The sequence below is a fragment of the Cnephaeus nilssonii genome (assembly GCF_951640355.1).
Source record: "Cnephaeus nilssonii genome assembly, chromosome: 19".
Lineage (NCBI taxonomy): Eukaryota > Metazoa > Chordata > Mammalia > Chiroptera > Vespertilionidae > Cnephaeus > Cnephaeus nilssonii.
The window spans coordinates 8,923,006-8,935,533 of NC_137090.1; the positions used below are offsets into that span (position 1 = coordinate 8,923,006).

Sequence of the window (12,528 nt, forward strand, 5' to 3'; positions counted from 1 at the left end):
CAAGGGTCCCAGGTTCGATTCCGGTCAAGGGCATGTACCTTGGTTGCGGGCACACCCCCAGTAGGGAGTGTGCAGGAGGCAGCTGATCGATGTTTCTCTCTCATTGATGTTTCTGACTCTCTATCCCTCTCCCTTCCTCTCTGTAAAAAATCAATAAAATAAAAAAAATAAAAAAATAAAAGAAGCACAAAGTCTCTATCCCAGCACTGACCTATTGTATCCCCAGCCACAGGCTCCACCTTGACAGGAGCAGGCTGTGGTGGTGCTGGGCTGTTGTTCTTCACAGGCTCAGCACTTGTCCCTGAGGTAGTTTCTTTTCGAGAGGCTTTGGATGGAGGTGGCTCTTCTACCACAACACCACTTTGTCGCTGCCGTCGCCGTTTCTTACTCCATAATTCATGACAATCCTGCCAGTGGGGGAGGCTGAAAAAAGACAAAGCAGAGGGGAAATGTGTGTGAGAATGTGGCAGTGAGTAAACAGAAGAAAGAGAGATTAAAATGGGAAGGCAAAGAGCAGTTGGAAACGGAAAGGGTAAGGAAAATATAAAAATAACCAGAGAAGTTAGTAAATAAATAGTAACAGTGTAAAAGGAATCATGGCATATAATAGTCTGAGGAAGTAAAAGTCCAAAAGCCTAAAAGACTTCTACAATGAGAAATAAAGATTTTGCTAATATCAGAGACACACTTGCTATAAAAATGCTCATATTCCTGACAAGTAGTTAAGTCTTATAGTTCTTGCTTGATATAACAATAATAAAAGAGAACTTTATTGGTCAAGTTTCAGTTGGGAATAAATAGCACAGAGATGACTGGCTTGTTAATAGCTACAAAGAGTCCAGGCAAAGTGGTGATTTAAATTTTGGAATAACATAAGCATATCATGATGAAATCTCCTCTGTGTAATATCAATTTATGTGTTACTTGGTCTGTGAAAATAAAAAAAACCTGGTTCATTCTTCTTTCTGCCCACTGAATTTTCATTACTGGATATTTTCATTTGGAGGGTTTATTAAAATATTTTAATATATTTTCAGTCCCAGTAGGTCAAATCTTACTACAATAAGGATTACCATAACCAAAAATCTCTCTATTACAAGAGTTCCCAAGTTTCAGTAAAATGCTTTATGTATTTTAATCAATATTTATGTCTCAAAATTCTAATGCAATAAATTTCTTTGGAACAATCAGATTTGTAGTTACTATCTACTCATGTACTAACATCCCATTCATTTCTTTAAGGTAGTCTTTCTGTAAGAAAAAAAATTTCCAAAAATGCTGTCAGTGATAAATGTGAAGATAAGAGACTTATTTGCCAGAATGTGAGATGTGACTGTAGAACTCTGAGGATCTTAGAGAATAAGGAAATTCATAAAAGTCTAATGAAAGAGAGACACCTTCAAAGACTGCATTTTCTAAACTCAGGACATATGACCTGACAGTGTGCGATATACATGGTCACCATAGACATAGGGGATTCAAGCAGATGGAATAGTTAATAGCAAAAACTAGAAGAAATACCTTCAAATAGGCTCTATATGAAAATATAGATCCAGGAACACAAGAAGAGAGCTTGAGTCAAATTAGAACAAATATATCTAAATCTATTCCTTGTTTTTTAAAAAATACACAACATAGAGTAATAAAACCTTTTATCAATCATAATACTATTTGAGGATACCTCTCCATTTGGCATATGGCCATTTGCAGTTCCTCTTAAATATCTATTATTTTGACTTTCTCATCTCCTAGGCTTAGGGAGGAGGTTTAGGGTCACTACATGGCCATCAGCACTTACTCTGGAGGATCCATTTTGCTGGGGTCGACATCTTTAAGGAAGTCACTCTGTAGGGTCTGCTCAGCTGTGCAACGTTTGCTAGGATCTAGTGTCAGCATGTGGTCCAGTAAATCAAGTGCTGCTGAAGGAATGCTGTGGGAAGGAAGAGAGAAAGGACAAGTTCACAATGACCACATAATTCTTAAACCTGTAACCTGGTGTCAAAGGCTCTGAATTTCCAGTTCCACATAAAACTGTGGAAAGGGAGTTGGAAGGTGGCTAAACAAGCAAGCAGGTTTTCTTCCACACAGGATTTTATTTTTTTTACACATATTTTTATTGATTTCAGAGAGAGAGGGAGAGGGAGAGAGAGATAGAAACATCAATGATGAGAGAGAATCATTGATCAGCTGCCTTCTGCACACCCTACACTGGCAGAACCCAGACATGTGCCCTTGACCGGAATCAAACCTGGGACCCTTCAGTCCGCAGGTTGGCGCTTTATCCACTGAGCCAAACCAGCTAGGGCTCCGCACAGGATTTAAGTGCTATAACAGGTAGAAAACATGAAGCCAGCAATTACATTCTCTTTTTGTCTTGGTAAGATCAAAAAGACTGAAAAAATATATATAATGTTCAAAATAAAATGGTTTTCTATCATCTAAAGCCTTCAAAAGAGAAAATTACTAAAAGGCTGTGACAGAACTTTGTTAAAAATAAAATGCTTTCCTATGTTGTGTTACCATAATAAATTGGGACAACACTAAATCCCTCAGCCAGGAAAAAGCCAAGTCCAAACCAAACACCAATCAAACATAGAAAACAGATGCACATTTTTGCCAAACTCACAAAGAGAATTCTTCTCGTAGACGCCTTCTATATTGTTTCTTCGGTTTCATGGTATTGAAGTAAGGCAGCTTGATAACATCAGGCCACACAGCTGGACAAGGGCTACCACAGAGTCGACTGAAAACAAAGCAGAAAGCAAGAACAAGGAAGTAAGTGCGTCAGCATCATGAATTCTGGAGATTCTAGAAGCAGAAACGATTACCTCCCAAGAGCTTATTAAATTAGAGGGCATGCAGAAAGAAAAACCTGGCCTCACTGCTTTAAGGACAAAAGGAATAGGACAGAAAGAATTGGTTACAAGATAATGAAAATACTGGCACGATTGTCTAAAATAATCCACAACATATTTGGTTTCGTAAACATGTTTTTAATCCTCCACAGAGGTTTTCATTACCAATTTTGTTCAGTTCAGTTAGTGTTAATTATAAGGGGCTGAGCTGGTCCTAAAATGTCCCTATAAGAAAAACTGGCAGAAGAGACCCTAAGACTGAAAATTTTGATGGAAAATTGAGTTTACTTCATAACAAATAATAAGTTATATAACACCTTTTAAAAAAGTTTTCATTAGCCTGCTATATTCTTTCCTTTAATTTTATTTAATAAAACAATCCAAATTCTATCCCAATCCCAGGTCTTCTTGAAACCCTCTATTACAGGTTCTATTTCATAATTATCTGTTTACATGTTTTTATCACTTATTAAACTCTGAGCTTTTTGAAGGCAGGGACCTATCTTATTTATCTCTGAATCCTAAAGTTCAACAGAGAAAGAAAATTATTACAAAACAGGTTCAATAAAATGTGTGCTGAATAAATTTGATCATAATCTAACCTAAGAATGGAATAACTATCCTGAAAATGGCATGCTTTCACATGAAGAATAAAAAACATGCAAAGTAAGACCTAAAGAGTAGGTGGAATACAACTTCTTTACATATATAGCACATGACAAAATATATGGTAAACCTGATTGAGTGAAGAGAAACTTACTGGGACATAAGGAGCATAAAATCATTTAGTAGAATAACTGAAAAGTGTTAGAAATTAGAGGATGTGATCACCTATCACACCTGGGCACTCAGAGCACATGCACAGCTGTACCTGATCAGTTCTAGCTGAGCCAGCTCCAGATTGGCTTGAAAAATAGGCTTCTTTGTGAACAGTTCCCCAAGGATGCATCTAGAAAGAGCAAAATTGAGAGGTCAGAAGAGAAATCCCTGGAAGCTATTTAAAGTGTGTCTCAATAAACTTTTATGGTATATATATACCACGTTGTAAATTAGCCCTAAACTGCAGTGTCTGAGTTGTATAAAAGAAAGTATTTCTTGCACTAAAACTAGACAGTATAAAGGATTTAAATTTATCAGCAGGTAAAAAAAACCCTTGCCACCTATAAAGGACAGCCTATATATAAGCAGAGAAAGGGAGTCAAGAGTCCTTTTCTTAAAAAAAAAAAAGAGTCCCTTTCTAACACTTCCATTGTAAATTAAGAAAATAAGTAAAGACTGAAAACCCCACACTTCAATTTTACAAGGATGCTCAGCAGTTCCTATAAAGAGAATACGTATTCGTTGTTCATTCATCTGTTCTATGGAATGTGCCCTATACCAGCGGTCGCCAACCGGTGGTCCACGGACCACTGGTGGTCTGTAAGGTCCGAAAGGTTGGCAATTGCTGCCCTATACTATAGTCCTCTTAGCACTATTTGTTAAAAAAAAAAAAGGTTATTGTCATAAGCCAAGATCAGTTTCAATAAGACTCTTAGATACAACATGCTTAAAAATACCTTTATCATTTTGAAAAAGCGTTTCAAAACTATATTGACATATTTAGTCTCCAAATAGCTCTCCACAAATTATTTATTAATTACAACAGGAAAACTAGTAACTATTTAGTGGCGTGGGGCAAACAACACCTTAACCAAATGACCAAAATTAACATCTATAATAATAATAATCTATAATAATAAAAGTGTAATATGCAAATCGACCGAACAGCTGAACAGAACGACAGTCCAGAAGACCTTCCAGACAAAGCCTGGGCTGCGAAGGCCTACTCTTGCACGAATTTCGGGCATCGGGCCTCTAGTCACTAATAAGAAGCAAATAAATGTGATACTTGAAAAGAACACTTACGGAGTATTCCAGCCAAAAATTCATAACCAGAACCTAGAGTAACCAGTCTGTATTCTTAAAAAATGTAAATGTCATGAAAGACAAAGAAATATTAAAGAACTGTTCCAGATTAAACAATGGCAACTAAATGTAATTCATGATACTGGATTGGATCCTCTTATCAGGTAAGGTATTGTTTCCAGGTCACTGTTGACAAAATGATGATATGAAATATAAGCTAAAGTACTCTATTAAATATAGTGTATCTAACAATGTTAAATTCCCCGAATTTGATAATTGTACTGTGATTAAGAGAATATCTTATTTCTTAGGAAATGTACATTAAATATTAAGAGGGAAAGGAGCACGATATATACAACTATTTTCAAGTAGTTCTGGAAAAAAATATACAGTATATTTATAAATACATTTTATTCTATGTATATATTATATACTAGAGGCCTGGTGCACAAAATTCATGCACTGGGGGCCAGGGTCCCTCAGCCCAGCCTGCACCCTCTTGCAGTCTGGGAGCCCTCAGGGGATATCTGACTAATGGCTTAGCAGGCCTAAGCTGGCAGTCGGATATCCTTAGCGCTGCTGTGGAGGCGGAAGAGGCTCCTGCCACTGCCTGCACTCACCAATCTTGAGCCTGGCTCAGGGCTTCTGGCTGAGTAGTGCACCCCCTGTGGAAGCACACTGACCACCAGAGGGCAGCTCCTGCTTTGAGCGTCTGCCCCTTAGTGGTCAGTGCGCATCATAGCGACCAGTTGTTCTGCTGTTCAGTCAATTTGCATATTAGCCTTTTATTGTATAGGATACTCCCAAAACCAATGTTTATATAGTTCCACTTTGAAATTATCTGGCTTGATTAAATTTGAAAAAGCAAAACAAACCTAGCTCTTAAAGTTATTAGTACCTTTCTATTTGTATTTGTTAACCTCAAATGAACCTTATCAAAAGATAAAAAAGTAAAATAAAATTTGTTTCTAACATTAATTGTCAAATCAAATTCCAAGTACAGTGCTGTCACAACTGATAAAATAAAAGGCTAAAAGAAAAAACAAACAAACTCAGATGTGTTTTCAGACTCTAGGAATTATTTGTTGTACTTGTCTTTCTAGTTTCTCCCCAGAATTTCAAATTGAACTGCTCTAGCAAGACTCTGAAAAGAACATTCTACAAAAGTATCTTCAGAGAAGACTACCATGGATCACCAAAGTAGTAAGCTCACATCAAAAGTCAAATAAAATCTCAATTCAAGCCAAAACCGGTTTGGCTCAGTGGATAGAGCATTGGCCTGCGGACTGAGGGGTCCCAGGTTCGATTCCGGTCAAGGGCATATACATTGGTTGCAGGCACATCCCCGGTAGGGGGTGTGCAGGAGGCAGCTGGTCGATGTTTCTCTCTCATCGATGTTTCTAGCTCTCTATCCCTCTCCCTTCCTCTCTGTAAAAAATCAATAAAAACATATTTTTTTAAAAATCTCAATTCAATGAGTCACTGGGCTTTAAAGAAAGTCTAATTTTCTATAATTTTAATTTCAAATTTTGTTTTTGTGGCTTTTTAAATTTCAGTTTCCAGTCCTTTGATGGGGAAAACATCACTATGTATTCAACATTTTGCTACTACACTAAGGTGGCAGGTTGCAGAGACTGAAATAATAGTACCAAAAGAGCTATGACTCCCCTCCCATCCTGCACCTTAATGGGGCATTACCTTTAGAGTCTAGTTGTGACAATTTAAATACTAATATTGTTAAAGCAAATAGTCCAGAACACAGACACACCCAGCTTGAATCAGTAATATTTAACTAAAGCTTCATTTGACCTGGGTAAGCTACCACAGAAATTATATTCTCTTTCTCCCTCACCCTTTTGAATTTTGAAATAAAACCCTTGCAATGCTCCTTTTAAATAATGAAATAGAAGGAAAAAATGGGGAAAAGTGTTATGGTTCACTGTAAGTATGTATGTCAGAAGCCTAAAGCATTCAGGTCAAGGACAGTGGTATGTATGCATAAGTCATACAGCATAAGAAACAATTAATGAACATGGGCCATGTAAAATGTTTATTCCTCTCACAAGCAAATTGTAAATATTATTTTCAATGAAAAGGAACTAAGACTACTTAGAGAAATGGATGATACAAGGTATGGGGCAGGAAATAAATAGGATGAGCCTGGGACCAGAAAACAAGGAAGGCTATCAAAGACTACTATGAATGTATCAAAAAGACTCAAGTATTAACCTGAATAAACTCCCTAAAGACTGGACAGTTTGAACAGGAATAAGGATGATAACTATAATGGATTAACATATATCAAATATGTTCCATTCCATAAGTTCGTAATGAAACTAAAAAACAAGCCCCGGTTATCTTTACAGAATGCTAGAAAACCACCTCTTTTTCTTGAAAATAGTAAATAAAAGAATTAAACCTTTATCCCTACCTTTTCCCTATCATTTGTACCTAAGGTTAGCCAAATAGATATGTTATCTTTATTCCAGAAAGGAATGATATAATTAGAATATCACCATCACAAAACAATCACAATTAATGGATGTGGATCATTAACAGCTAACATTTCAAAAAGAGACAATTATATGTTATGTAAAGTGGTGTATATATGTGTGTAAATCTGCCCTAGTAGGAATAAATATTTTACCAGAATTGCCTATATAAGGTGACAATAAAAAGCAGACCAACCCTAGCTGGTTTGGCTAAGTGGATAGAGCATAGTCCTGCGGACTGAAGGGTCCCAGGTTCAATTCCAGCCAAGGGCACATGCCCAGGTTGTGGGCTCGATCCCCAGTAGGGGGCGTGCAGGAGGCAGCCAATCAATGATTCTCTCTCATCATTGACGTTTCTATCTCCCTCTCCCTTCCTTTCTGAAATCAATATATATATATATATATATATATATATTTTTTTTTTTTTTTTAAAGGGCAGACTAATCTGTAGTGGATTATTTTGTTGTTTTCAAATTTTTACAGATAATGTACCTAGTTACTGCCTGTCCTCTGGGCAGAGGCTCTCACTGTCCCTCCTCCCCCCGCAACTCTGATGTACCATTTTGATAGTCTGTCAGAAGTACTCAAAACCACCTGTAAAATAGTTTCAAGGTCAGTGGGTGATTGGGAATCAAACCTAAATTCACCTACAATATACAGAAAATGAAAGGAATAGAGAACCATGTCAAAAAACAACAACACAAGAATGCAATCAGCCCTAACCAGTTTGGCTCAGTGGATATAGAGCGTCAGCCTGTGGACTGAAAGGTCCCAGGTTCAATTCTGGTCAAGGGCATGTACTTTGGTTTCGGGTACATCCCCAGTAGCGGGTGTGCAGTAGGCAGCTGATCGATGTTTCTCTCTCATCTATGTTTCTAACTCTCTATCCCTCTCCCTTCCTCTCTGTAAAATATCAATAAAATATATTTAAAAAAAAGAAAAAAAAGAATGCAATCAGTAAAATCCAGACTGTGGGAAACTGTATAGAATAAATGACCCAGTTTCTTCTAAGGAAATTGTAAAGGAGATAAGGGGACTCAAGATAGATAGAGGGAGAATCTATAATTAAAAGACTTGAGATAATCAATTGCAATCTATGAATCTGATTTGATTGTATAATTATCCCAATTCAAACTAAGTTGAAAGAAATAAAAAGACAATTGGTGAAATGTTTAAAAAGTATCTCTGAGCCAACCATCCTTTCTTGGGGTTGCGCTACTGTCCAATGAACATCTAGTGAGGGCAGTACAAAAAAATTAAATAAAAATAAATTTTAAAAAGTATCTCTGATATTAAGAAATATTCAACAACAGATTTCTCTGAAATTTGGCTAAAAGTTTATCCCCATCCTTTTAAACTTAGAGAAAAAAAAAAGCTACAAAAATCAATGTAGAGAGAGAACAAGATACAAGTTCAACAATGCGTGAGATACAAAGAAAAGAAAAAGTAAAGGGAGCCTTACCCACAGCTCCAAACATCTATGGCTGGTGTATAACGCTCCTCTCCCAGCAGAAGTTCTGGAGGTCGGTACCACAGAGTAATGACTTTGTTTGTATAAGGGCGACTGAAATATAAAAAACAATCATGACATAAATTTACAATAGCTTCTGATATAAAATATTTGTACAATTAAATGCAAATAGAAATAGCTGCCAACTGAAGCTGGGACTATCAAAACAGCTCCACAGCAACTTAATAGTTCAAAAGTAGACGTTTGGATTGATTTATTTTAGTTTAAGGCTGATCCAAGAACTTAAGACAGAATTTACTTTCTATAACCTAGGTAGTAATACATTTAGAAAATTAGGGAACTCTGACAGTTATTGCAACTTGCAGGATACTAGAATATCCAAGAATAAAAAGCATTATTTCCCACATGTAATTTTGATAAATGTCTCACCTCTCTTCAGAGTTATAGAGCCGAGCAAGTCCAAAATCTGCTAGCTTGATTTGTCCACTGTAAAACAAAATCAATTATTTTCATAACTAACAGCAGCAATCTCCAAATTATACCTAAAAAGTCATCTGTTAATTTAGGAGTTAGAGGATTTACAAAAATTGATTTTAACCTGTGCTCTTAGTTCTGCTATTAATGGTCACTTTTCCCAGGTTAAGTCTCTTTTGATTACTCCAGTTTACGAAGCCTTAGGGTTACTAAACCTTGGGGCTTTTTTGGGGGGGGGGGGAACTACTAATTTTTGGATTTGACTCAACTAAATATTTCCTTCATGTCTTGGCAAACAGTGGCTAGAGCCCCTGCATGATTAAATACTTATTACTGGGGGGAGAAATGGCTGTTCTAGATTAAGAGAGATTTAAGAGGCCTAACAATTAAAGCCAACTCATAATCCAAATTAAGTATACAAAAGATATTTTTGACATAACTGAAAAAAAAAATATGGATTGAGTGTTAGAAGATAATAGGTAATAATTAATTTTGTATTTAGGGCCAAATGTAATGATGTCTATAATTTGCTTTAAAATAACTCAAGCAAGAGCCCAGCTTGTGTGGCTCAGTGGTTGAGCATTGACCTATGAACCAGGAGGTCAGGGTTCAATTCCCAGTCAGGGCGCATGCCTGGGTTGTGGGGCTCAACCCCCAGTGTGGGACATATGCAGGAGGCAGCCGACCAATGATTCTCTCTCATCATTGATGTTTCTCTCTCTCTTTCCCTCTCCCTTTGTCTCTGAAATCAATAACATATTTTAAAATAACTCAAACAGAAAAAGAACGATAATAAAATATTAATTGTATATGTAATTAATTATATTAGTCTCAACTTTTCCTTGTAATTTGACGTTTTCATAATAAAAAGTAAATAACACTGTGGCTATCACAGATTTTTTTCAAACAGGGATGATAGCTTTGATCTGAGCAAACAATTTTTATGATGAATGAGGCCTTCTACCAACATATTACCATCACTTCCTATACCATCTATATACAGATAAGGCTAATAATATGCAAAGTGTCCCCTCAGGAATTCGAGAGACTGAGTTCAATTGCTCGCTATGACGAGCACTGACCACCAGGGGGCGGCAGGGAATGAAGGAAAACCCGGTCAGCAGCCGGCAGCAGGGGAAGAAAGGCCCCGGCCGGCAGCCAGAAGGCCCCAATCAGCCCTGATCACTGGCCAGGTCTAGGGACCCTATTTGTGCACGAATTTTGTGCACCGGGCCTCTAGTAATGATATACAACTATGATATGATCTTAGAGGGGTTTTCAAACTTTAATATGAAATAAAAATCACTTGGAAAACTTATTAAAAGTATCCTGGGCCCTACTGCCAGAGACGCTGATTTAGTAGAGGTCATAGCCCCAAAATTTTAATTTCTAACAAGCCCACAGTTAGATGCAAGTACTGCCATTCTGAGAACCACACTTTGAGAACCACTCCCTTAAAAGGATCACACCCACACTTCACTCTGCTAAGTATGCTGTCTTTGACAGTGATGGCAAGTAATATTTTAATAAACATCAACACAAAATGTTGGGAAACTATTCAAAAACCATTTATTAATTTTTTCAGATTAATCGTATTTAAACTCTTATGTAGCCTATTTATTTACATATACAGCTTGTGTTACCTCTTGGGGAATGAAAAGCCAGCTCACTCTTTTTTTAGGGACTGGGGATATCTCAGATGCATAATAGCTCAGATCAGGCAGAAAGATAAGATAGAAAGAAAAAAAAAGAGAAGGCTATGATCTGAGATGCTCCTCAAGGGGAAAAAAGGCTATGCTATGAGGTGCTCCTCAAAGTATCAGCAATGGGACAGAATAGTAAGACAAAGTAACTACTACATGCATATCATATTTTATTGCTCTTTGCTTTATTGTGCTTTCATCAACAGAGAGGCAAGACTTTCCATCAGCAAAAAAATTAGGACTCACTAAAGACTCAGATAATGGTTAGCATTTTTTTAACAACAAAGTATTTTTAAAATTCAGTTATGTACATTTTTTTTGACATAATGCTATTGCACTCTCAATATAACTTATATGCACTGGGAAACAAAAAAATTTGTATGATTCACTTTACTGTGATATTTGCTTTATTGTGTTGGTCTGGTACCAAACTAGCAATATCTCCAAAGTATGCCTGTAACAACAAAATTTTACATTAAATCAACTCTAATCATTCCTAGCAAAGATTATGGGCATCTTACCTATTTGCTCCAAACATCATTACATTTTAAAGTTCAATTTATAAGCAAATTCTGAGAAAAGCAAAATGGAAAGGAATAGCTGACTTGAGTTTTATATTGAGACAAAAAGGGTTCCTCAAATTTCTTGGCATCTTACTCTGAGAGCCTGAGATGGTCCATGACTCAAGGCACATAGTAGACTAAAAGTTAAAATGGCAATAGACATAGTTATGGAAAAATAGGCCAGACCTAAATATCACCAGCAACTAATCCACCCTTCCCACTCACTCTCAGTAAATGACCTTCATTGAAAATAGAAGCCATCATGTTACCTATAAACTTTTTGCACCTATAACCTTCCTTCCCTTCCTTCAACTACAGAGCAAGTTTGTTAATCTCTTCTCTTGCTCAAGGCTAATCAACACCTACATTTGTGGCTACTACCACCTGTAGCTTTGATTCCAACTCCTCTAGACCCTCCCAACTTTAAATTGTTTTGGATCTTTCCTGAATCTTCAACTTTTATTGATTTTCTATTCCATTAGCATTTAAATATACTCAAACCTCTGCATCCTTAAATAAAAAATTAAAGACACATCTACCATCACCTTCCTATTGTCTTACCCACCCACTTACCCCACAGTTTCCACTGACCTTTTAATTTGCATATTCTTATAAGTCTTATAATCTGTCTATATCATCGGACATCTATGGCCACTCATTTCTTAAACTTGCCTATTTTGCCTTCGTGATATACTTAATTTTCTTCCTCTCTATCTGACCATTCCCTTGGGTTCTATGCTTGGTAACTCCTGAACCTATGTATACTGCTAGTTTGGAACTCCCACATGATTTACTAGCCCTGCTCCCCTCCCGCTCTTATCAACTTCTCTTTCTTGTCCAGCTGAGGACTCCTTACCATTCTCTCTAGGTAATATCACCCAGAAGTCTCTGTGTAGACAGAATTAAATGGGAAGAGCAAAAGCTACATATCGTTAGACTATGAGACTCCTATATTCCGCTTAGCTTCCTGAATTTCCTGATTGTGGGAAATCGGGAACAGGGAGGGGCCTGACCCACCAACCAGAAAAAACACAGAGCAGGATTGCAGTTATTCCGTGGCCAGAA

At 36.9% G+C, this 12,528-nt stretch overlaps 1 protein-coding gene across 12 annotated transcripts in view; it reads right to left on the minus strand.

Annotated features, from left to right (window-relative positions):
- Positions 1–12,528, minus strand: part of CDK12 (cyclin dependent kinase 12) — a 75,412-nt gene that overhangs the window by 40,237 nt on the left and 22,647 nt on the right. For all 12 annotated transcript variants that reach the window (XM_079797431.1, XM_079797429.1, XM_079797427.1 and 9 more), the window contains exons 7-12: positions 9,153–9,209; positions 8,715–8,816; positions 3,727–3,804; positions 2,627–2,743; positions 1,799–1,930; positions 212–423 (exon numbers count right to left, since the gene is read on the minus strand). In XM_079797431.1, coding sequence (XP_079653557.1) covers positions 212–423; positions 1,799–1,930; positions 2,627–2,743; positions 3,727–3,804; positions 8,715–8,816; positions 9,153–9,209 — 698 coding nt within the window. The remainder of the gene's footprint in view (positions 1–211; positions 424–1,798; positions 1,931–2,626; positions 2,744–3,726; positions 3,805–8,714; positions 8,817–9,152; positions 9,210–12,528) is intronic.